Source organism: Alligator mississippiensis, chromosome 8, assembly GCF_030867095.1.
Source record: "Alligator mississippiensis isolate rAllMis1 chromosome 8, rAllMis1, whole genome shotgun sequence".
Classification (NCBI taxonomy): Eukaryota; Metazoa; Chordata; order Crocodylia; family Alligatoridae; genus Alligator; species Alligator mississippiensis.
Window position 1 is genome coordinate 34312587 of NC_081831.1, and position 21665 is coordinate 34334251.

Consider the following 21665-nt stretch of genomic DNA (forward strand, 5'->3'; position numbering starts at 1 on the left):
CCCCGCCCCGTCTGCGGTGTGGGTGTGGGTGTGGGTGTACGTGTGGGTGTCGGAGGAACCCGCGCCTGAGTCCAGTCCTCGGAGGGTCCCCGAGGGAATCCCCCGGCGGCGGGGCAACGTGCCCACACGCAAGATGGCCGCCATGGCTTCGCGCGCCCTTCCCCCGCCTGTTCACTGGGTCGCTCTAGCTTCCCGCCTCTATGGTGACGGCCTCCAGTCACCTGATGGGTGGGGCGGGGCGCCGGGCGCAGCTCATGTGACTGGCCGGAGCGTCCAGCCCGGGTCTCGTGAGGCGGGGACCGGGCCGAGCCGAGCCGGGCCGGGCCGGGCGCGGCCGAGGCTTTGGGCCTAGGAGCGGCCCGCGAGGCGCTGCCCCCGCGCTCAGCCTCTGCCGCCCGCTCCTCCCCGGGGCGCAGGCCCGGAGCCGGCCCCTCCCCGCCCGGGCCGCCCGCCCCCCGCACGGACCCGCTCCCGCTGGGGCGGCCGGGGGCGCCTGTCGGAGCCGGAGGTAATCGGGGACAGGGGGGCCGGCTTCGGGCCCGGCCCGGCCCGGCGGGGCGGGGGCAGCGGCCGAATGTGCGGGGCCGCACGTGACCGGTCTTGGGGCGGGGCTGGCGCGCAGCGCCCCGTGCACCGAGGCGGGCAGGGGTGAGAGGTGGCCGAGGCCGGGCAGTCGGCGGGGCGGGGCGGGGCGGGGCGGCCGGCTGGCCGGCCAGTGGCTTCAGCCGGCGCGTGAGGAGGTTTACTTGCTGCTGGGGACCGTCTGAGAGCTCCCCGGGCGTTGCTTTCCCTCAGGCTGCTGGCTTCAGTGTAATTGTCTAATTAAGGGATGTGTTTATTACTGGTGTGTTCGGGGCTTCTTTTAAATAGGATCCTGGGGAAAAGCCTGGTGTCACCAGTGTTGCTCAGGGAGGGCACAACTGTGGCGGCCCTCCCTGGCCAACTGTGTAGTCGGTGCTGGGTCAGAAATTCCCGCTTGCTGAAGGATCTCTTCCTGCTTTGCACCTAAGATGAGATTTGGAGGTGGGAGGAAAAGCAGAGCAATATAACAAGGCTGCTTGTGTCTCTTGTTATTCTGTAGGTGGGTGATGCCCAGCACAGCCATGAAGAAAAAGGTAAACATTTAATTAACCCCTCTCTCTTCTAGCTTTATAGATTGGCAAATGTGGGTGAAGTTGATTCTGATGTTTGTCAGACACTGTCTTTTGCAGAAGTCAATATACTGTATATTCTTGCACCAGTTCAATGTCATCTTTTTGGTTATCAGTTGACTATCCCCTGTAGCAAAATTTAAATCCAATATCAAATAATTTTGTAACCAGAACAACTGAACTCCGGCATGGCATAACCTTACATGGTGACTATTCCAAAAATAGGCCTGGCAGCCACTGCAAATAACACTGAATTCTGACCTCCTATGTGCCTCTTCCTGCGTAAGGAGAGTAGGTGTGTCAAGACCCAGTCCTTGGGTACTTGTTGAAACATGCTTGATAAGGGAACCACAGCTCACCAGTGCACATTCCTTCATTTGTAACTTAAGTGATGGGGTGAGGAAGCTTGACTTGTTTATGGAGTCATTAGGATCCTAAGGTGGAAATAGCTTCTCCACTTGCCATTAGGGGTATAGGCAATCAATGACAAATGTGCAAGAATTGCTCAAAATAGCTACTAGAAGAATGTAACTGTGTACATGATATTTAGATCAGATGTCCTTTCTTCTACCGCATGTCAATATCTGGTCTGTTTGAAAAGTCAGTGTAGGGTGATGGTGAAATCTAACACCTTTTAGGCTTCTTTTAAGACTAGATAGGTCTGTGTCTACTATCAGCCTAAGGCTCACAGGAACACTTTTGCACCAGAAGGAGTCTTTCATTGTGACAAATGAAAGCAGATATTTTTCTATCTTTTGTCGTCCCTTATGTAGCTAAGAGAGATTGTACTATGACTTGAGAGGTTTCCTTCAGGAAAGCTGTGAGGTACTCCATATCCTGTCTGTCTCTGGAAAAGAGCGCTCCCAAGCTGCAAAGCCCACTAAGACCTGTCATCCCTAGCTCTTTTGAACTCTGTTATGCTTTGAGAGTAGATAAATCAATTCAGTACCATAACTGGGTTCACAACTACTGAGACAGAACTTGAACCTCACTTATAGTCACTTCCTTGTGTAGTTATTTTATAAACTAGCAGAGTGAGATTCTGAATGGCTCAGTTGATCACATTTGTTTTCAGTTTGCTAGCTCTACAAGCTTACTCTTGAATCTGAGAGTCAAGTGGTTGTCTTTCTCGTGTTCACTCTGCTGCCAATAACATGTGGTCTACAGGCCACATCCAGCCCAGTTGCCCCCTTATAAGCCCTTTGTTTACAGTAGGATTTCAGAGTAGGGTCAAAGGCAGGGCTTAGCCTTGCAACTGGAACTCAATCAGCAATTCTTTTGACAGTGTGACCCAGTCTCTGCTGCTTTAAGCCTATCGTTTAGGCAACTCTAGTTGTGCAGAGCCATTCAAGTGACTCTTGTACGTTCCTCCCCCACCTTCCAGTTATAAGTTGAGCATGCTGCTTCTTGCTCTCCTGGGGCTTGGGAAGCAAGAAACTAGAACTGAATCTGTATAGTAGTTTAGAGTTCTCAAGCTGCATTGGCCCTCTAGCCTACAAATTAGTGTACTCTGTAGAAGTGCATCACTTCAGGACTGACAAAGAGTATGCACTTATATAATTTAATGTAAGGGATGCACATTATGTACACAACATGAATAATGCTATGCATTTTTCAAGCATTGTTCATAGTGCTGTGATATTAGCTGCCCTGAAACTGACCACTATTCCCCTCATTTTCAAAGCTTTTACTAGTCAGTTTCTGGGCTTATATTAAAAGCCTTGAAATTGATGACAACTAACCCATTTGGGGTCCTGCTAATACCAAGGCACTGACAGTGCTGTAACAAATTCTTGGTAAGTACACATTGCTGTCAGTGCTGTGGGGTTAGCAGCCCTCAAACTGACCAACTCCACCATTTTCAAGACTTCTGATAGCAGCCCTTTGACAGCTGCTTCCCCTGCACTATTTCTGGAATAGTTAAAGGAGTAGAACTTGTTACAAAGCAGGCAGGCAGTTCATATACAGTTAACAGGAGCACGGCAAAGTTATACAGCAGGCTACAGATGTTGTGCACTTAACTGATTTATGCATTTAAGGGATATGCCTGCAATCAAGTTTGGTACAACAGAAGTGATAGGCAAGAAATTGTCTTAACTTGCAAAATACCAGCTAAGGCACATGAGTTATACTACCCAGTAGGTACGTAGATGACACACACTGTACTTCTCATTTTGTGAAACACTTGCAGCTAAGAGCAAGATTTCAGTTGCATTTCAGTTGAGGAAAGAAACTGAATCTTTTGAGCCTAATAGGACAAGATAATCAGAAGAGACACAGTGGCAGAGGGGACCGAATAGGCACGTGATCATGTGTAGTCGAGCAGTTTTCCTAAACGTCTGGAATGTGTTATGTTGTTGTTGGCTCACTTGAGTTGTGGTGCTCAGACTTACTGAGAATAGCAAGGCTTCACGTTCAATGCTAGTGCCTTTGGGGGGCGCGTGAACAGTCTGGGGAAGTGAAAGACTAAAAGCTATTTAAAAAATAAACCCAGATCTTCATTGGATACTTGAAATCTAGCTGTAAACTTTGTGGAGAGCCGTCTCCCCATGTGTGTAGGAGAAATGAGTACCGATTGGTGTGGCCATGGCTACTTGTATAGGGGAAGCTGGGGGTTATCACGGGGAAAGCAAAATGAGAAATGAGAAAAAACTTTTCAATGGCTCTTTTTTTTGTTCTTTTAGATCTAAGGCAATGGTAAGCAACATTTTGCAGTGGGAGTTGGGGGAGGGGTGTGTGCAGGGAGCTGCCTTAACAGAGCTAAACTCCAAGCACTAGCCACTTCCAACCCAGCCTATGCTGCCAGAGCTGGTGCTGCAGTTACTTTCCCCACCCCCCACAGCAGTGCTACCACTGCCACTTCTTGCTGCCCAGGTGAAGCCTCCTCTCCTAGAAATGCTGCAGAACCCCTCAGCTCTGCAGGCTGGATCCAGCCCACAGGCCATAGGTTACTAATCCCTGGCTTTGGGCACCTCATCCAAGGAGCAGTGGGCACAGCTTGTACAGACAGACCTGGGTGGAGAGAGAGAAGAAAGGCAAAATCCAAGGAGGAGGGAATTGTTCCAAGGCATGTTGGGTGAATGGACAGCATATAAATTGGCAATAAGCTATAGAGGTTCATAGCTTATCATATTAATTGGTTCATTCATTGTGTATGTAAAGGAGTTAAGACCACACTGCTTCCAGCTGTTCAAGAGTTTTACCATCTTTTTCCAATGCAGCCAAATCAAATTGCCTGTTGAGGCCTTTTGTCTCTGCAGTGTTAGTATCTCAGTCATGAGAGATTCATGGAGAACTCTTTTTTTCCACACCCAGGTGCTGTTGATGGGAAAAAGCGGGTCTGGTAAGACCAGCATGAGATCCATTATCTTCGCAAACTACATCGCCAGGGATACGCGGCGTCTCGGTGCTACAAGTAAGATCTCTGTCTAATTGAATCATAAAGCATCAGCTCTTGAATTCTGGCTGAATTTAAGACCATCTGTAAATGGCTGTGAGGCCATTGCCTCTTGAGAGTGCTGCTTTTCCTCTTCTGTAGATGCAGTAGAATAGGACATCTCCTGAAAATGGAGGCTCTTCCAGGATGGCTCAGCTAAAATCTGAGCAAAAAAAGATGAAATGAAGGAGAAAAGGCTTGGGAATTACTTTCAGCAAATTCAAAGAGACTAGCGCTACCTGTTCATACAAGATGGCTTATGTCAATGAACTCATCTCATCCTTCCCTCCAAATTGTAAACCAGAAAATGACTTGAATGTTGAGGCAGGTGGATTTTTTTCGATTGACCCCGTCTGTCCTCAGAGAGCTGTTCAGAAGCTCCTCGTGGTGGCTTTTGATGAGGAGGAAGGAAGGGTCCAACTTCTCTATGGCAGCAGTAGCTGTGCTGCTTATGCGGATAGCATCAGTGGTCTCGACATAAGGACCTCTGACTTCTGCAGCACAACTCATTAGCCTGTGTTAGTATATTATCTTCCCCTTTTTGTAGGGTCATTCATTTAAAGATCTGTAAGCAGTTCTTAGTCCTAGTATGGCTTTCCTCCATCTACTGTCCTCACTGGGGAAAAGCTGTAAGAGTCTTGTGTGACAGAGATGCATACATGTATAGTGGAGTTTTCTCATATGTCAGAATGGTGGGATCTTTTAAAAAATGTGAAATGCCCCATTCCCCCCCCCCCAACCTTCTCTAACATTTCCCTTCTAGCACTATCGGTTAAAAGCTGCTTGGGCTTATCCAGACCACACTGGTTTTAAGCTTAACATGATTTGGGGGGTAAGGTATTACTCCCTTAAAATGGTTAAAGTATTAAATATTGAATGTTCCACAGAGAGCAGTATCCTGGTATTTTATAAGCAGGGATCCGTGTTCTCTGTTTCCCACAGAAAAACGGAGAAAACCACAGATTTTCCACTTTTATCAGAGAGAACGTGGATTTTCCTTTTTAGCAGAGAATCTCGTGGATTTCCTGCTTCTGCAAAGAGTTCTGCAGGCTGGCAGAGTTCCAGCCTGCAAGAGCTGATCACAAAATGGATGGGAAACCTCCAGCCCTGCCTGGAGGGAGAGAGGGAAGAGCGGGGCCTGAAGCTTTTATTCAGTCCCAGAGCTTACCTCTGGCTCACTTTCCTTCTGGTGCCTGTAAAGTTAGATAAGTGGGGCTTACAGGGGCTGTGGGGCTCAGCTGGCTGGGAGCTGAGGGATAGGGGAGGTGTTAGTGAACGACATGGGGTACCCAGCTGGCAGCACATGGACCTCCAGCAATGCTGTCAGCCTGACTGGGTTCGACACCACCATGTGCGGGTTCCATTAGGGGCCCATAGTGCTGCTTATGGTCCATGTACAGCTGGCCGGGCACTCTGGCCAGGAGCGGGGAGGTGTTGGCGAGAGACATGGAGTGCCTGGCCAGCTGCATGTGGACCGTGAGTGGTGCTATGGCCCCTTAAAGGAAGCCATGCATGAAGGTGCTGAGCCTGGTTGAGCCAATGGCACTGTGGGCAGTCCATGTGTAGCTGGCCAGGCACTCTGTCTTTTGCTCTCGGGGCAGGGGGGACATGCTTCCCCAGATCTCTGCATGGAGCAGGCTGTGGGCTCAAGCTCCTGCCCTATTTTCCTCCCGCGGGGCCTCTGCAGCCCCACAGGCACAATCCTGCATGGCTGGGAACAGTGGGGCAAATGGGGATCTCCTTGCCCCCCTGCTGCCCTGGCAACGTGCCTCCTGCTCCTACTGCTGCTTTGAGGGGCACAGCCCTCCTGCAAAGTGCAGGAGGTGCGTTGCTGGGGCAGTGCTGGATGAGCAGCTGCTAGGAGATCCCCAGGCTGCTCCTCTGTCTCCAGCTGAGCTGGGTTGTGGGGGAGGGAAGCAAGGCAGCAAGGAACAATGATCCTGCGGCTGCTTGCTGCTGTTTCCTACCGCCCTGCCTCCTTCCCTCACAACCCAGCGTGGATGAGGACAGAGGAGCTGTGCAGGGATCTCCTAGCAGCTGCTCACCCTGTGCTGTCTCGCTGACACACCTTTTGTGTATGAGGCTGCACTGAGGGAAGTGGCACGGGGCTGCACCCCTCAAAGTGGCAACAGGCACAGGAGGCATGTCTCCAGGGCGGTGGTGGGGCAAGGAGATCCCCATGTGGCCCTGTTGTTCCTACCCATGCTGGGTCATGCCTGCAGGGCTGCAGAGGCCCTGCATGAGGGAAGCAGGGTGGGAGCTCAAGCCTGCAGCCTGCTCCCTGCACAGATCTGGGGGGCACATGGCCCTGCCCCTGCCCGAGCCCGCAGCAGGCAACAGTGGGGGAGCTGGCTTCATGCTTCTTCTGCTGCAGCTGTCTTCTGTTGGGGACAGGGAGCTGCCTGGGTCCCTGGCCCCATAGCCCAGGCAGCTGGGGGCCCCCTCTGCCAGGGCTGGGGGGCAGCGCCTGTGGGTGGTGGGCAAGGGGCACAAGCAGGCCTGCTGGGGTTGTGGGTGGGGGGCAAGGGGTACCAGGAAGGCTGGGGGGGCTGTAGTGGGGGGAAGAGGGGTACCAGAAGGGCATGGGGGGCTGTGGGGAGCCTTTAATTTTAATCATGGATTTGGGGCTTTTTATCAGAGAATCTTGCAATTTTTTTTATTGGGAAATACCTGGATCCCTGTTTAAGGCAGGCAGCCTTGAGTTCACTCAGTGAGCTATGGTCACCTGTGGTGTAACCACCCAGCTGAATACACCTAGTAATGCCAGTTAGATGGAATTCATCCTTGCAGTACAAGATTTCATGTTGTCCTGTGTCACTTCTTCATCATGGGGATGGTGGCAAACCAGCAGTCCTGCCCCCCCACACTTCAACCTGTTGTGTATTTCGTGTGTGCCACCATTAATAAGCTTCTCATCTCTTTACAGTTGATGTCGAGCACTCCCATGTTCGATTTCTAGGAAACTTGGTGTTAAACCTGTGGGACTGTGGTGGGTAAGTATTTTCTCTTTCCCGAATGAAAACTGTTGGGTAGCCCTGGTCACTAATCAGCAGAAGGTCCATCTTTTATCTGCAGTGGTGCTGGAATGCTTTCTTCTTATTGAACACATTAAATGAACTGTTTATGATGACTTGCAAAACAGATGATGCAACCAGGTAAGTAGTAGATCTCACATCTTAAATTTACACATGGACTCAGGTGGAAGAAGCTAGCTTGATGACCCAGAATCTGTGTGATGTGCAGTAAGACTGTCTACTGACGCCTTCTGCTATGTTGATGCATCTTAGCTCTGTATCTGGGCAAACTCTAGACTGGAGAGATGATTATTAGAAATAGAGTGTAGAACTTCTGTCTAGGTCACTAGTTCAAACTGGACCAAACTAGTAGTAATGTTAAATGAACAGGTGGGTGGTAACAAACCTCTGGCTCCTAGTGGGCAGCTTTCCATTGAACAGTTCCGTTTACTGGCAATCTTGGTAGAGATATATACAGGTAAAGACTTCTGATGGAAGGAGTTGGTCTCCTAAATAATAAATTGCATGCTAGTTGATCAGGATTTAGGCTGTCTTGTTGGGAGAAGAGTATATTATTTGTGCTGTACTTTCTCTGCAGATAAGTGGAGGACTTTGCAGCTGTCAGTGCCAGTCTCAATAGCTAAATCTTCAGATGTTGTAGACTTTCTGGATAATTCAGCCACAGGTAATCTAACTGGAAACTATGCCTTTCTGTCTCAGACAGGACACCTTTATGGAGAACTACTTCACCAGCCAGCGGGATAACATTTTCCGCAATGTGGAAGTCCTGATCTATGTCTTCGATGTGGAGAGCCGTGAGTTGGAGAAGGACATGCATTACTACCAGTCATGCCTGGAGGCCATTCTCCAGAACTCTCCCGATGCCAAGATCTTCTGCCTGGTGCACAAGATGGATCTGGTACAAGAGGATCAGCGTGATCTGGTGAGGAACTTCCTCATTGCCTTATTAGCAAGTTCTTAGGAACAGCATACTGACATTGTTATCTTACACAATGCTGTTACCATCTCTCGCTCTAAATGCATCCTCACCAACACTTTCTCCAGAGACTCTGTTCAAGTGTTTAAAGAAAGCCTCTGAACATTTTGAATTGCTTGCAGCCTCCAAATTTACTCTCTCTGAACTACTCTTTGCCCATTTCAGATACTGCTGGCTCGTGTAATGTAGAATCAAATTAATTTCTTTTTAATCCACCTCCTGCCTGATTGTAGCATCTTTACTAGCTCCTGGGAGTGCTGCAGGGAAAGAAATCCAGAAGATTCAGTATTGCTGTAGTTCTTTAGAGGGCTAGATGGTATAGAGGGTTGCTGGGTTTTTTGTGAGGGATAGAGACCCTCACTTCTAGGTTGCTGGTTCAAATCTAATTCTTCTGTTCCTCTGTATTTGGGCAGTTGTGCAAAGGACTCTGAATAAAGCAAGGTGGCCCCATGTGTAAAACAACAAGCGAACCTGCTTGGGTTAGACAGAATTCAGGATTGTCTTGGACATGGAACTAGTTAAGCAAAAAACACTCATGCTTTGCCATGATGCCTGGTATTTCAGGTTACGATCCAGTAGCTGTTAAATCTTCTGCACATAGATCTTGGTGTTATTGCATTCTAGCCACTCCCTGAGATAAGAGCATAGAGGTGTGAAGTCACACAGTTACATGAATTGTAAGTACTGCATCTCCTATAAGAACTGCTTTGAGGTATCGGCTAGACTATTTTGGGTCAGAGGTGTTGTGTAATTGGACTGAAACTACTGACCCAACTTGAAAGCAGTCCCAAATCACATGGTAGATTTTTAGCATCCAACAGATACAGTCTAGATGCATTGTTAGGCAACAATTCAGGAGGTGTCTGGGTAATATTTGCTCCCTGCCACTGAAGGCAGAAGATGGTATAAGCCTTTCAGAAACCTGGAAGCCAGGTGCTGTGATACAGCGTGACTTTCATGTTGGGCTCATTTTCAGGCCAATATGTCTTTAGAATCCTCCTCCTTAAGGGGACATTTCTGTGGATTGAATAAACCTCAGAGGAATCAAAATGTTGTTGATCCCCACCAGATAGCTGATCTGGCTTCCACCCACTTGTCATCTTTCTTGCCTTTAATTTCTAGCTTCTACTTCTGAGACTACCTGTCATATAGATGTAGCTGAAACAAGCAGGCTGGATTTTGTCCACTGGATTTAATGTGGACAAAGCCAGGGGTGGGCAAAATATGGCCCATGGACCAGATCTATCCTGCCAGTTGATCATGTCCGACCTGCAGGGCTTCACCTGGGTCCATGTCCCACCCAGGGCAGTCCTGAGTACTGCTTCTCTTCCTGCCCCTTCTGCGCTGCTCTGAGCAGCAGGTAGCACAGGAAAATGGGGATGTGTGTTGAGCACCATGTGCCCAGCCAGGTGGGGGAGGGAGCTACAGCTGGGCAGTGTCTGCCCCAGGCCATGGGGCTCCAGCTCCCAAATGCCTTCCACCTACTCTGCCTGCCCGGTGCAATGAACAGCTGCCTGCAGGCGGCCAGTGGTTGGAAGGTGACCAGAAGCTGGAACTGGAGCCCTGCACGCTGGGGCAGGAGATGCCGAGCTGCAGCTTCCCCCTGCCTGGCTGGGTATGGTGTGCATCCCTTCAGCTTCTCTGCACTCTCTGCTGCCTGTCATGGCTCAGCAGGCAGGAGGAGGAGCCTCTTGAGGGGAGAAGGAGCCAAGGAGTACCAGGGTGGCTGCAGGAGCAGCCCTGCTAGGAAGCTGCATGCTGGCTGGGGCTAGGCCTGAGGCGGGTGTAGGCAGGAGAGTGGCACACGCTGCCCTGGCTAGAGCAAGAGGGTCTTGGCCGCATATGGAGCATTGTAAGGGCAGCTGCAAGTTGGATGAGGGGGGATGAATCTCAATGTGGGGTGAGCTCTGTTCCAAACATCCCCTGCCCCTTCCTCCCCTCACCCCCAGCTGGCTCCCAGGACCTAGCATGCAGGCAGCCCCCCGCACGCAGGCACACACCCACCCCTCCACAGACACAATATACAAGAGTAAGACTTTATTTTGAGCTATTATGCTATCACCTTCTATATACGCTACTCAAAAACAAACCAGGACAAAAATTATTTTTTTTAAATAAAATTAAAATGTTATAGTATTTGATTTTTAGTATATCATTTTTTTTTATCTATTAATTTGTTAAAATGATATCTTCTGAAAGTTTTTATATGTGCAGCCCTCTACAGCTCACCATGTAGCCCAGTGGTCACCAACCAGGGGATCTCGATCCACTGGTATATCCTGGAGCCTTTTGGAGTCAATCCGAGGCTGGGGTGCGGGGGGGCTGAGTGCCCACGTGCATGCAGATGCGAGCGCCAGCCCAGCAGGTCAGTCTCTGGGGGAGGAAAGGGACAGGGGCTAAATTGAGGCCCCCACGGTGAGGAACAGTGCTGCAGTGGCAGAAACAGGGGTAAGTTGAGTGGGGCTCTGGCTGGGTGGGACTTGCCTACTGAGGAGGTGTACCCCCAAATAATTTTTTCTCCCTCTGCCTTGATCTGTCCCCGCCTTCCCTCCCCACAGACTTACCTGTTGGGTGGGGGGGACACTAGCACACAGTAGATCTTGGGTTGTCTTTAAATGCCAAAGGTGATCTCCAACTTAAAAAGGTTGGAGACCACTGTGTAGCCCATCTCAGCTGCTCTTGGGGCTGTGCTGTTAACTGACATGAAAGTGACTAGGTCCTCTCAATTTCAGAGCTGTTAGAGGCAAGGGGCTCTTAGTAACAAGGAAAGGAATCTTAATAAGATACAAATAGCTTGGAGCAGGTAAGCTTTAACTGGTGCCTTTAATGTTGAAGTCAATGGGACTTGGCCATTTGTCTGACTTACACAGCTGTTTGCCCCTTCTTTACACTTCCTTGTTTGTTTGTAAATTTTGATGCCCTGGAAAGTTTAAAAATAACTGAGGTCAGAATAAAAGCATCAGTTATGAGCAGAATGGAAGTGGGCTTTGCAGGAGTGGGTTGTATTTACCTCATGTAAGAAGCAAGAATTGCCACGCAATATCTTTAATTGGACCAATTATAGGGTTACAAGAGATATTAAACCAGCTTTTGGGCACAAAATGCTCTTCCTCAGGTTCCATATGTAGAGGAATATGTTTCTGGCATACTCCTTAGACCATTGTGGGTACAACAGTACTTTTCTTATGCCAACTTCAGTAATGCAGCACTTTTTAAGGCAGGGGCAGGCAATTATTTTGGGTGGAGGGCCGCTTACTAAGTTTTGGCAAGCCATTGAGGGCCGCATGACAGGCAGATTAATAATAATTTTCTAAAATGTTTTAAGGACCCTTCAGGCCAGATAGAACGGCCAGGTGGGCCACATCTGGCCCACGGACCACATTTTGCCCACCCCTCTTTTAAGGGGTTCAAAAACAAAAGTTCCTTCTACTGTCTTCACTATGACATATCTTTGAACCCACAAATCATTCAGATCCAGAAGCTTGAATGTTTCTGGAACCCCAGCAATATAACGCAGCAGATCATTGGAGTTGCCAGAGGTAGTACAGGCAGCATGGAAGGTCCTGGGGAAGCTGAGTGTGTATGTTTTTTTGTCAGTCTGTTTTACTTATGATCTGTAATACCTGCTGTTCCAGGCCCAAGCCACTATTCTCCTCTATAGCCCCCGCTATTCTAGTCCTCTGTTCCTCTCATAGCTCTCTTGGTGTATTTCCATACTGGCCAGCAGTATCCTCAGTTTTCTCAGCCCTGGAAGTATTGTACAGACTTGTGCTGTGTTTTCAAGAGCAAATTTGGTACTATGAATATAATAAAATTACTACAGCAAGAACATTCACCAGAAGCAGTAGTGTATTTGCTTACCTGGAAATATCAAACTTCTCTTCTCCCAGATTTTTAAAGAGAGGGAGGAGGACCTGAGGCGTCTGTCCCGTCCCCTGGAGTGTGCTTGCTTTAGAACATCTATCTGGGATGAAACCCTTTACAAGGTTAGTATGGCTTCTTTTCCTCTTTAGGGCATGTCTTCCTGCAAACTCTTTTTCTGTGTGAATTCTGTGGGCAATTGCCGTGAAGTTACGTAACAGGACTAAATGCTTCTAGTTCTGGAACTTGGAAATAATTTCTGAGATGGGTGGGTTCCATGCAAGCGGTTCAAGGCAGGGACCTGATGCCAGTTAAAATGCTGGGCTACTTCCCCTTCCAACATTGGTATGATGGCACTACCTGAGCCAAGTAGGGATCAAATGATGTTATGATATGCTATGTTCAGAAGAACAAATCTGGTCTTAATGAGCAGAGAGACTAGCTGCCTGGGTGGCAGAACCTTTGGATGTCAGCCTGTTAGGCAGTCACAGTGACTTCAGAGGAGCTCGGAGAGCTTGAGCTCTTACACTCCGTAAATCTAGAGAATTTCTCAGCCTACAGTGTGTGACATGCCTGAATGGAGTTGGTCCAGGATACACACTTTTAAATAATCCTTCCATATGTGTTAATTGCTGCCATATTGCAGGCAGCTAACTGTCTTTCTAAAAGAAGACTTGCTGAGCGTTACCTAGCTAAACTTACTTCTTGAATAAGGGGCTTCAAAGTTTGAATCGTATTGATTTCCCCTGGTTTTCTCCATTGGTCTGCACTTTGTATGGAAGTGTCCATAAACAGAATTCCATCATGGTAGGTCTAGCCCTTTCAGAGCTCTAAAGTAAGGTAATATTTTGAATCTTCAGCCCTTGGCAGGGGTCAAACCTCCAATTCTGCCATGAACTTAACAGAAGGGCTCTGCAGAGCTCAGGGAAAAAAATACTGGATTTAGAGCTCTGGATTTTCCTGGGTTCTTGACCTGGTAGAACTGTAATCTGGGTAGAACTATATATTATTTGGGAAGAGGCAGTGAGGTAGAGGTTGTACAAATTGAAGGCCTGATTCTAAGTGGTTACAAATACCTGCGATTCAGTTGCAATGGTGTGTTTAGTTCCCTTTAGTATCATAAGGGAACTAAACACGCCATTGCAATTCGGCTTGGTCACCAACTGGCGATTTGATATCCTAGTTCCTGCGTTATTTTTATTCCTCTTACAACTGGCCTTGGCAAATGTATTGTTCAGGAAGAGGTGTGGGATGAGAATATTAGCAGGTCCCTCAGACATAATTCTCTTGTATGAACAGCTATGTGAGAGAACTGCATAACTCTTGTTTGTGTTTTTAACCAACTATAGCCTGAATACAGTTTTTCATGAATGCTGCACAGCAAGAGGAGGAGGAAGTGGACTCATGCAGTCCTCACAGCATTTCTTTGCATTCTTTCAACAGGCTTGGTCCAGTATAGTTTATCAGCTGATTCCTAATGTCCAGCAGCTGGAAATGAACCTGAGGAACTTTGCTCAGATTATTGAAGCAGATGAAGTTCTTCTGTTTGAAAGAGCCACTTTTCTGGTGAGAACTGCTGTCCCTGCACCTTATTTCATAAGGGAATAAGTTCATCATGGGGGCACAGAAGGGAATTGGTGAGGCTTTATTCACCAAGGTGCCCCTGGGGGTTACAAGAAATAATGGTCATAAGCTAGCAGAGAGCAGATTTAGACTGGACATTAGGAAGAACTTCTTCACAGTTCGAGTGGCCAAAATCTGGAACGGGTTCCCAAGGGAGGTGGTGCTCTCCCTTATCCTGGGGGTCTTCGAGCAGAGGTTAGATAGGCATCTAGCTGGGGTCATCTAAACTGAGCACTCTTTCCTGCCTACGCAGGGGGTCGGACTCGATGATCTATTGAGGTCCCTTCCGACCCTAACATCTATGGAATAGGATAGTCTTTCTGATATAAAGATCGTAACATGCATAGAGAGCCTCAGATGAAAAGCTCTGTTAAATGCAGAAGGTATGCAGGTATAACCCTTTAGTTGCTGGCAGATCAAAGGTGCAGAAGTTCTTTCAGTCCATGCCTTATGAGGGTGAAAATAATTCTCACCTCTTAATATGAAACAGTAGCTTTCATGAAGTTTCCCAAACTCCCACTCAGCAGCGCATCTATGACTGGGACTAAATGCTTGATTCACAGTTCCCCTCTTTCAGTCCTTGAAGGGTGTTTCACATCCCTGTTCTGAAGCCTGCTTTTGGAGTTTTTGTATAATTCCATTCTTCTAAACGAGACAAAATACAGTGTTAATTGGGTTTGAAAATCTCCCAGTTTTCACTTCTCCTAAGGTAATGCATGAGCTGTTCCATAGTTCCTTGTTTGTCATGTGCCTGGTCACAATGCATCCAATTTCTAAAATAGGGTGAAAATTTTCTCTTGGAACTTTCCCTGAGCTAGCACCTTCTCAAAACAAAAAAAAACTACTATGAAATATTTTTGCTTTGCTTTAAACACTCCATCTTTCAGCCAAGCAAAATGTATTTGGTTTTTTAAAGAACTGAAAATGAAGGGGGGAGTTCATGCCTCTTCATTTTTCAACATATTCATGTGAAATAGTGATTCTTTCCCTCCCAACATGTTCTACCTTTTTTTTTTTTTAAGATTAGTATTGCACTAATGACTGACAGCATTTCATTGTAAGGCCTGTATTATCATTCAGACTGTTTGATGCAGGCAACTAAGTTATTCTCAGTTTAAACATGACTTCAAAAACCAGAAATGGCATTTTGGGGCTTCTTTACAACATTCACTCCTTTATGAAATGCCACATTTCCTCTGGACTTACAGTCCCTGGAAGAGAAAGTCCTTTGACACATTTGTAGAAACTGTCCAAAACACAGTAATAACTCAAATATTTATCTGAGAATTGGGTACTGCACATGTAATTTGTTATTGGCGTAGCATTCCACTAGTCCAGATATGTGCACATCTGGATGAATACACACTCAGATTCAAAAATAAGATCTATTTTCATATTTTAAATAGAAGCATATACCTCAGGTACTTGAATGCTATAGTTCTCACATAACCTTAGTACAGTGATACTCAACCAGAGTGGTGCAGCTCTTTGGGGTGCCTTGAGATCCTTCCAAGGATGCTGTGGGGTGCCATACAATGTTTTCACTGTTAGGCATGCAAACATGATTTACAAGATAAGCTCAGAGATTTCAGATAGGAATCCACAGTGCTTAAAAACATCCTGACCTGTTGTGTTCCAAGTTCTTTGCAACAGAAGAATTGGTCTTTTGTTTTTGTAATCAACGGGAGCAAACCAAGCTGGCTTTTTTTAGTCTAAGTTGGCTGAAATGATTGCGTCTAAAATGATTTGAGAACCATTGCCCTAGTTTATAATGCCGCATAGAGAAAGCAAGAGCTTAATGACCTTTACCAGTGTCCTCTGTTACTACCACGTCTTATTGCAGACAGCACAGCTTGTTCCATGACTTCTGCAAGTTTAACGCATAAGCTATTATGTTGCCTTAAAATACTCTCAAGAAGAGAGACACAAGTCAGAAAGAGCTAATGCATGACAGCCTTCCTGCAGCAGAATGACTGACCACTTGGGCTTCAGTCTATAAGAATGCATGAAGTACCAGAGTCACTTAGGACAGGACTGCCAAATTTCTAAGTGACTGGCAGCCTCATGCCCTACCACTGGCACTGGAGGTGGCCATAACCCCTGTAGGCTGCACGCTATGTATACCAGGGTGTTTCCTGACCTCCTCCCACTGCACTGTGCACATAGGTGCCCCCACCTCTTGCTCTATTGCTGGCAAATGGGTCATCCCCTTCCTCCAAAGCGATAAAGGCACATAGCCAGGTGGCTGTAAGTTAATTGCTTGCATGACACGTGCAGCCCACAGGCCACCAGTTGGACTGCCCTGATCTAGGGCAGAATCAAGTGTAGCTATGGCCACATAATGAGTGTTCCCTACCGAGGCCTAAGGCAGAACTTAATTTTCCTCCCTTAAAATTTATCATTCCTTGGACCAAAAATGCTTCCAGAAAATTGGTGCAGCAGACCTTAAATAGGAATGAAGTGTCTTAGAACAGTCACTTGAAGTGGCCACAGTGTAGCTTCAAGTATGGGGGTGGTCTGACTTTTGGAAAATGGTAGGGTGAAGGAGAGGAGATCCACAGGACTATCTATTGGAAATATGGGTGGAAACCTCTGCTTTCATTGAATTGCTATTGATTTTCTTTTTTCTTTCCCCCCCACAAGGTCATTTCCCACTATCAGTGCAAAGAGCAGCGTGATATCCACAGATTTGAGAAAATTAGCAACATTATCAAACAGTTCAAACTGAGCTGCAGGTGAGATGGATTATCAGGTTTTTAGCATCATTAAAAAGCGCATGTAGTTTTCAGCATGTGAGTGGGAGTTGGAATCCCCTTTGTGCTGCTTCTGCTTCTTCTTGTGTCCTTGTCATAAACTAGATGTTTTTCCAGAATCTTACACAAGTGATGGCTCTTTCCATTGCTGTAGCAAGGTCTTCCTTCGTACAAGTCTCACTAAGGAGTCGGCAAATGAGCATGTGCTCCATATCTTCACTTCACCACACTCACTTATATTCATGTCATTAGAGTAGTCCCATTTGATTACGTTTGTTTTTGATCTTCCAGTTTGCGTGTGCAGGCAATTCAGGCATCACTATGCTGGTCAGTCTAAATCCACCCCTCTTGGAAGGTCCTCCTGGGGTTCCAGGTCCATTTCAGAGCACCCATTTTGTACTGATTTACTGCAGCTGTGATTAGAGATAAATGGCCACTCTGTGCCCAGCCAGGCACACTTGGTACTTAATGTCTTCTGTAGTGCAATTCAGGCTTGATATGAGGAATAATGCTATGAATAGTTGGCCTCCAGAGAAGATGTCTTATCTAAAGTGGTGTTTGCAGTGTATCATGTTTAATAATGACTCAGTTTCCCCTGCCTTTCATAACTTCCTTGTGCCAATCATTGAAAGTGGCATGTTTTGAAATGGTCGTTGTTCTTTTCCAGTATTTTTTTCCCTGAGCTCTGCAGAGCAGTTACTGGACTGAGCTGGTGACCTAATGACAGTTGGTGAGAACACTTTGTGGGACTGTAAACTTAAAAGAACTTGACTATAAGAGCCCAAAATTTGATTTGAGAGGAAGCACTTGCTAAAGCAAATGTAGTAGCAGTCACAGTTTAGAAGTTAACGCTTAAGACGCACTATAAGATTTGAAAAGTTTTTTGGGTTTTTTTCAAAATGTCTCCATCTGTGTCCCCCACCCCAAGATTCCCCAGAGGTTTGGAATATGGTGGTGGGAACAGACATGTGACTATGTGGCTTAGGTTGCCTCCATAGTTTTTGGTTTCCTCCTGTCCTATGTTCTATCCCCAGAATTATTCCCGATGGCATGCACTGGGTAAATGACGCTGACTTAAGTGTAGCAAACTTGAACAAATTGAATGTGCAGTATGTAGAGTTTTCTTATTGGGTTCCACCTGCAAAGAAAGCTGTAGTTATTCAGCACTGAATAAAAAGGATCTAATACATTTTCATGTTTTGTAGCTGTAAAGTGAGAACTGCAGCCATGCATTTGGAATTTATCAAAGCCTAGTGACTGAATTGTTATTGTGCAAACAAAGTTTTTGACTTCAAACTGTGATCTGAAAAAACTTCCTTAGAAATGAGATGCTGTGCAAATGAAGAGCTTACTTTTGGAAAAAATGTTCTTTCAGCAGAAGTTAACTTTGCTTTTCTTTCTTCCTATTAGTAAGCTGGCTGCTTCTTTCCAGAGCATGGAGGTCAGGAACTCTAACTTTGCTGCTTTCATTGATATCTTTACATCGAATACATACGTGATGGTGGTCATGTCAGATCCTTCCATACGTAAGTTGGAGACTGTACACATTTTTGGGGTGGTTTTTCCAAAGAACTAAAGCTGATTAGCTCATTTGAATTGGGTGTCTTAAAAGAGCTCCCATCTATACTTTATGGTGGTTAGGCTGGTTCTGTGTGTTAACCATGCTGTCCCATTGGTTGCAAGCATAGTTAAAAGTGCAAAAAGGCATCAAGCTTTGACTATGAAGTTCAGTAGTTTTTGATCTTTTTAGACTTGGGGCACCCAGTGTTAGACTGAAGATGCCCTTGGAAAATGCCAGCTCTTAGTTTCCACTTGTTTTTTGCCTATGGAAAAGCAATGGAGCCATTTTTTCCATTGCGAAGGACTACAGCAAGGAAGAATAGTTTAAAAACTATAGATTCCTATTTGAAATCTCTGGGTTTATCTTGGGAATCATGTTTGCACACTTAATAGTGTGACACCCTTGAAAGGATCTCAAGGCAGCTCAGGGTGCTGTGGCATCCTGGTTGAGAACCACTGATCGGGTTCTTCAGTGCTGTCATCCAGAACAATAATTAATACAGTGAATATGGGAGTTTAAATTGGTCAGTGCCCATTAAGAAGTCTGTTTCACTAAAGCAGCACAGAGTAAATACTCTTGCTATATCATGTGGTAGCTGTGGAGACGTGTGGAGTGACTCAACTTAAACATGTACACTTTGTGTATGAGTTGGGCCTTATACACAGAAGCAATTATGGATGCATCTCCATTTTTCAAAAAATGTCTAGCCTGGTGTGCTGGCTCTTAGATATTCAATAACACATTCCTGTGTTTTATTGCTAAAGATTTGCATTAGGCTATCTATCTGTTATGCAGCTTGACAACTTTAACCAAAAGGTGTGGTGTGGTGTGGTGTGCAGCGCAGCACAACCTGCTGGAGCATGGTTCCAGTGCAACAATTCCCTAAAGAACAGCAAATACTTCCTTATTGTATTTGATCATTCCCATCAGTTAATCCAACCACGCTGTGGACTTGCTAGCCGTTGCAGTATTGCAGTATTCCTTTAGGAACTAACAGATGGGGAGTTAAGAAGCTAAAGCAACTTCCTTCCATAATTCCAACCCATTAGCAAACCCTTGCCTCACTGCAGCTGCCTCTGACTCTGTCAGTTACTCTTTGATCAGCGAGCCCAGATCTACTTATTGCTTCCACGCATCAAGAAAAGAGCTAATCGAGGGCAGATCACTTTCAAGAGTATTGATACATTTTCCTACAGGTAATGCTCTTTAGGCAGAGAAATTCTATTTTATAAGTCACCTTCCCAAAAATCTGATCAGTAAAGAATCTGTCGCTTGCTGCGGCATGGTGAAGCCTGTAGGATAGTCCCTTCTCTGTTGCCATGTTTCGCAGCGTGAAATCCAGAGATACAAAGCATTAGTGAAAATGTGAACCAAGCCACTCGGAATGTTGTAGCCTCCATCCTGCTGCTGTGAGCCAGAACTACAGCAGGGAGACTTCCTTGTTGACCTTTCCAGGCAGCTCTTAACTTACGATCCTCTCCATACTTACATACCTTCTGGTTTTGTTCTCCCCCAACCCCTCTCTTCCTCTTCTCCTTGCCAGCTTCTGCAGCTACACTGATCAACATCCGCAATGCCAGAAAGCACTTTGAAAAGCTGGAGAGAGTGGATGGACCAAAGCACAGTCTGCTTATGCGTTGAGCGTTGGCCAAGTCACATGATCCTTGTGGGGAAAAAGTTGGAACTACATTTTCTAGGAGAATCTAACAATGCGGGTGTCTTTGTGGGCTTTGAAATGAGTGTGCTGCTTACCACTGCAATCTTCGTTTTTTTTCTCCTTTTAACGTTGGACACTAGTCACTCAGATGACGTCTGGATATACTGTGGACCTTCAAAAGAGACTTCCTGGCATATTAGGGATTGGGAAGATGTAAGGGCAGGTGATGTGCACGTGGTCTGATAAGGCTGGTTGCCATAGTCACACACAATGAAGCCTTTTGGTGTTTTGCTGTATTCCAGATGGCCACATAAATCACAAGGATGGAATACTTACTATTTTATCAGCAAGTTGCTAGAATACATTTATAAATTTCTCCTTGTCTTCAGTCGTGAAAATAAATTTTTGCTACCAGGGATTTCGGTTCCCAGAGCTCTGGAAGTGGTTTTCTTGTTCTGCATTCTGAGGCAGCTTTGCCATTGGGATAGGCAAAGAGCTTTAGTAGCTGCATTTCTCTTTTCTTAATGCTTTGGGTCTTTTTTTTTTCTTTTTTTTTTTTTTTTTAATCAGACACTTCCAGATCCTCATTTGAGAAGGATTTTTTTATTGTGTCAGAATTCATTTGATCAAAGGGCATTTTAGCCATAAAGCCATTTTCAGTCAATTTAATGTTTTTGCTGTGATTGAAACTTGCCACAGTGTGGGGAAAAGATCATCCTTCTTAAAGACAAAGAGCAGAAAGCACTGCTTCCTCTTAATGGTCCTTGCGCTCCAGGTCTCCATCCATATGAGGTGCTGCAGAGGGAAAGCGGAAATGATGTCTGTCCCATTGACTGGATCATGTGTGCATGAGCTAAGTTAGCTGTGTTTGCAAAAAGCCAGTCTGACAGTATTGCACACCATTGTGACTCTACATTACTGTCTAATTTATTTTTACTGGACTTGTCTTGCTTCTCCATTAAACATGGGAAAAATGAAAAGCACTGTTGTTAAGGGAGCTCTCTAAGGTGATGAACTGGATGGGGTTGGTGTTTGCAGTGAGATGTTACCAAGTCTAAAAACTCCAGCACTTCTGGTTTGTTCTCCTCTCATGTTTCCCTCAACCTATCACTTTACTTCCAAGACAAACTAGTAAAAAGCAAATTTTTCACAGGGTCTGAAATGTGAAGTGCTTGTCTTTACTTAGCCCAACACAATACCCCCAGAATTGTCCAGCAGTTCTAAATTTATGCATTATTGAACATCAGTGCCTCATGAAGCCTGTTCACAGGGCACATACTATATCCTTTGCTGTCAGGGCTATTTTAAAACCTAGAGTTGTGGAGTCAGCATTCCAGCAGGAGTGAAATTTCCTGTTACCCAGGTACACTAAAAATGCAGACGTTTCATCACATGGAAGGTTTTTTGAGTGGATTATACACGCTGATGAGAATTCTAGCGCTCCCGAGGTGATGAGTATGGTGCACGCTATGGCTTGGGATATACCAGTATGGCCAGCCTCTGCTACCAACTCAGATCAATCCCATACAGGAACAAGGGGGGTGTAAAACAACAAAAGCTCCCCTCAGGTAATCCCTGTCCATTGCAGCTCCTGTTCTGAAGTTCAGTCCAT

At 46.2% G+C, this 21665-nt stretch overlaps 1 protein-coding gene across 1 annotated transcript; it reads left to right on the forward strand.

The window, feature by feature from the left end:
• The first annotated feature begins 299 nt into the window (after positions 1-299).
• On the forward strand, positions 300-21208 carry LOC102564319 (ras-related GTP-binding protein A). The gene is made up of 10 exons (XM_014609921.3): positions 300-508; positions 1082-1115; positions 4467-4566; positions 7514-7580; positions 8322-8544; positions 12489-12584; positions 13903-14025; positions 16726-16817; positions 18246-18361; positions 19940-21208. The coding sequence occupies exons 2-10, from the start codon at positions 1089-1091 to the stop codon at positions 20035-20037; spliced, it is 942 nt and encodes a 313-aa protein (XP_014465407.1). The 5' UTR covers positions 300-508; positions 1082-1088; the 3' UTR covers positions 20038-21208.
• Positions 21209-21665: the final 457 nt, after the last annotated feature.

What these genes read in the sequence shown, in the direction of transcription:
- LOC102564319 (XM_014609921.3), top strand. Translation starts at nt 1,089, where the DNA reads ATGCCCAGCACAGCCATGAAGAAAAAG. An exon ending in GCACAGCCATGAAGAAAAAG is followed by an intron (nt 1,116 to 4,466) that starts GTAAACATTTAA and finishes TTCCACACCCAG; the next exon opens with GTGCTGTTGATGGGAAAAAG. An exon ending in GGGATGAAACCCTTTACAAG is followed by an intron (nt 12,585 to 13,902) that starts GTTAGTATGGCT and finishes TTCTTTCAACAG; the next exon opens with GCTTGGTCCAGTATAGTTTA.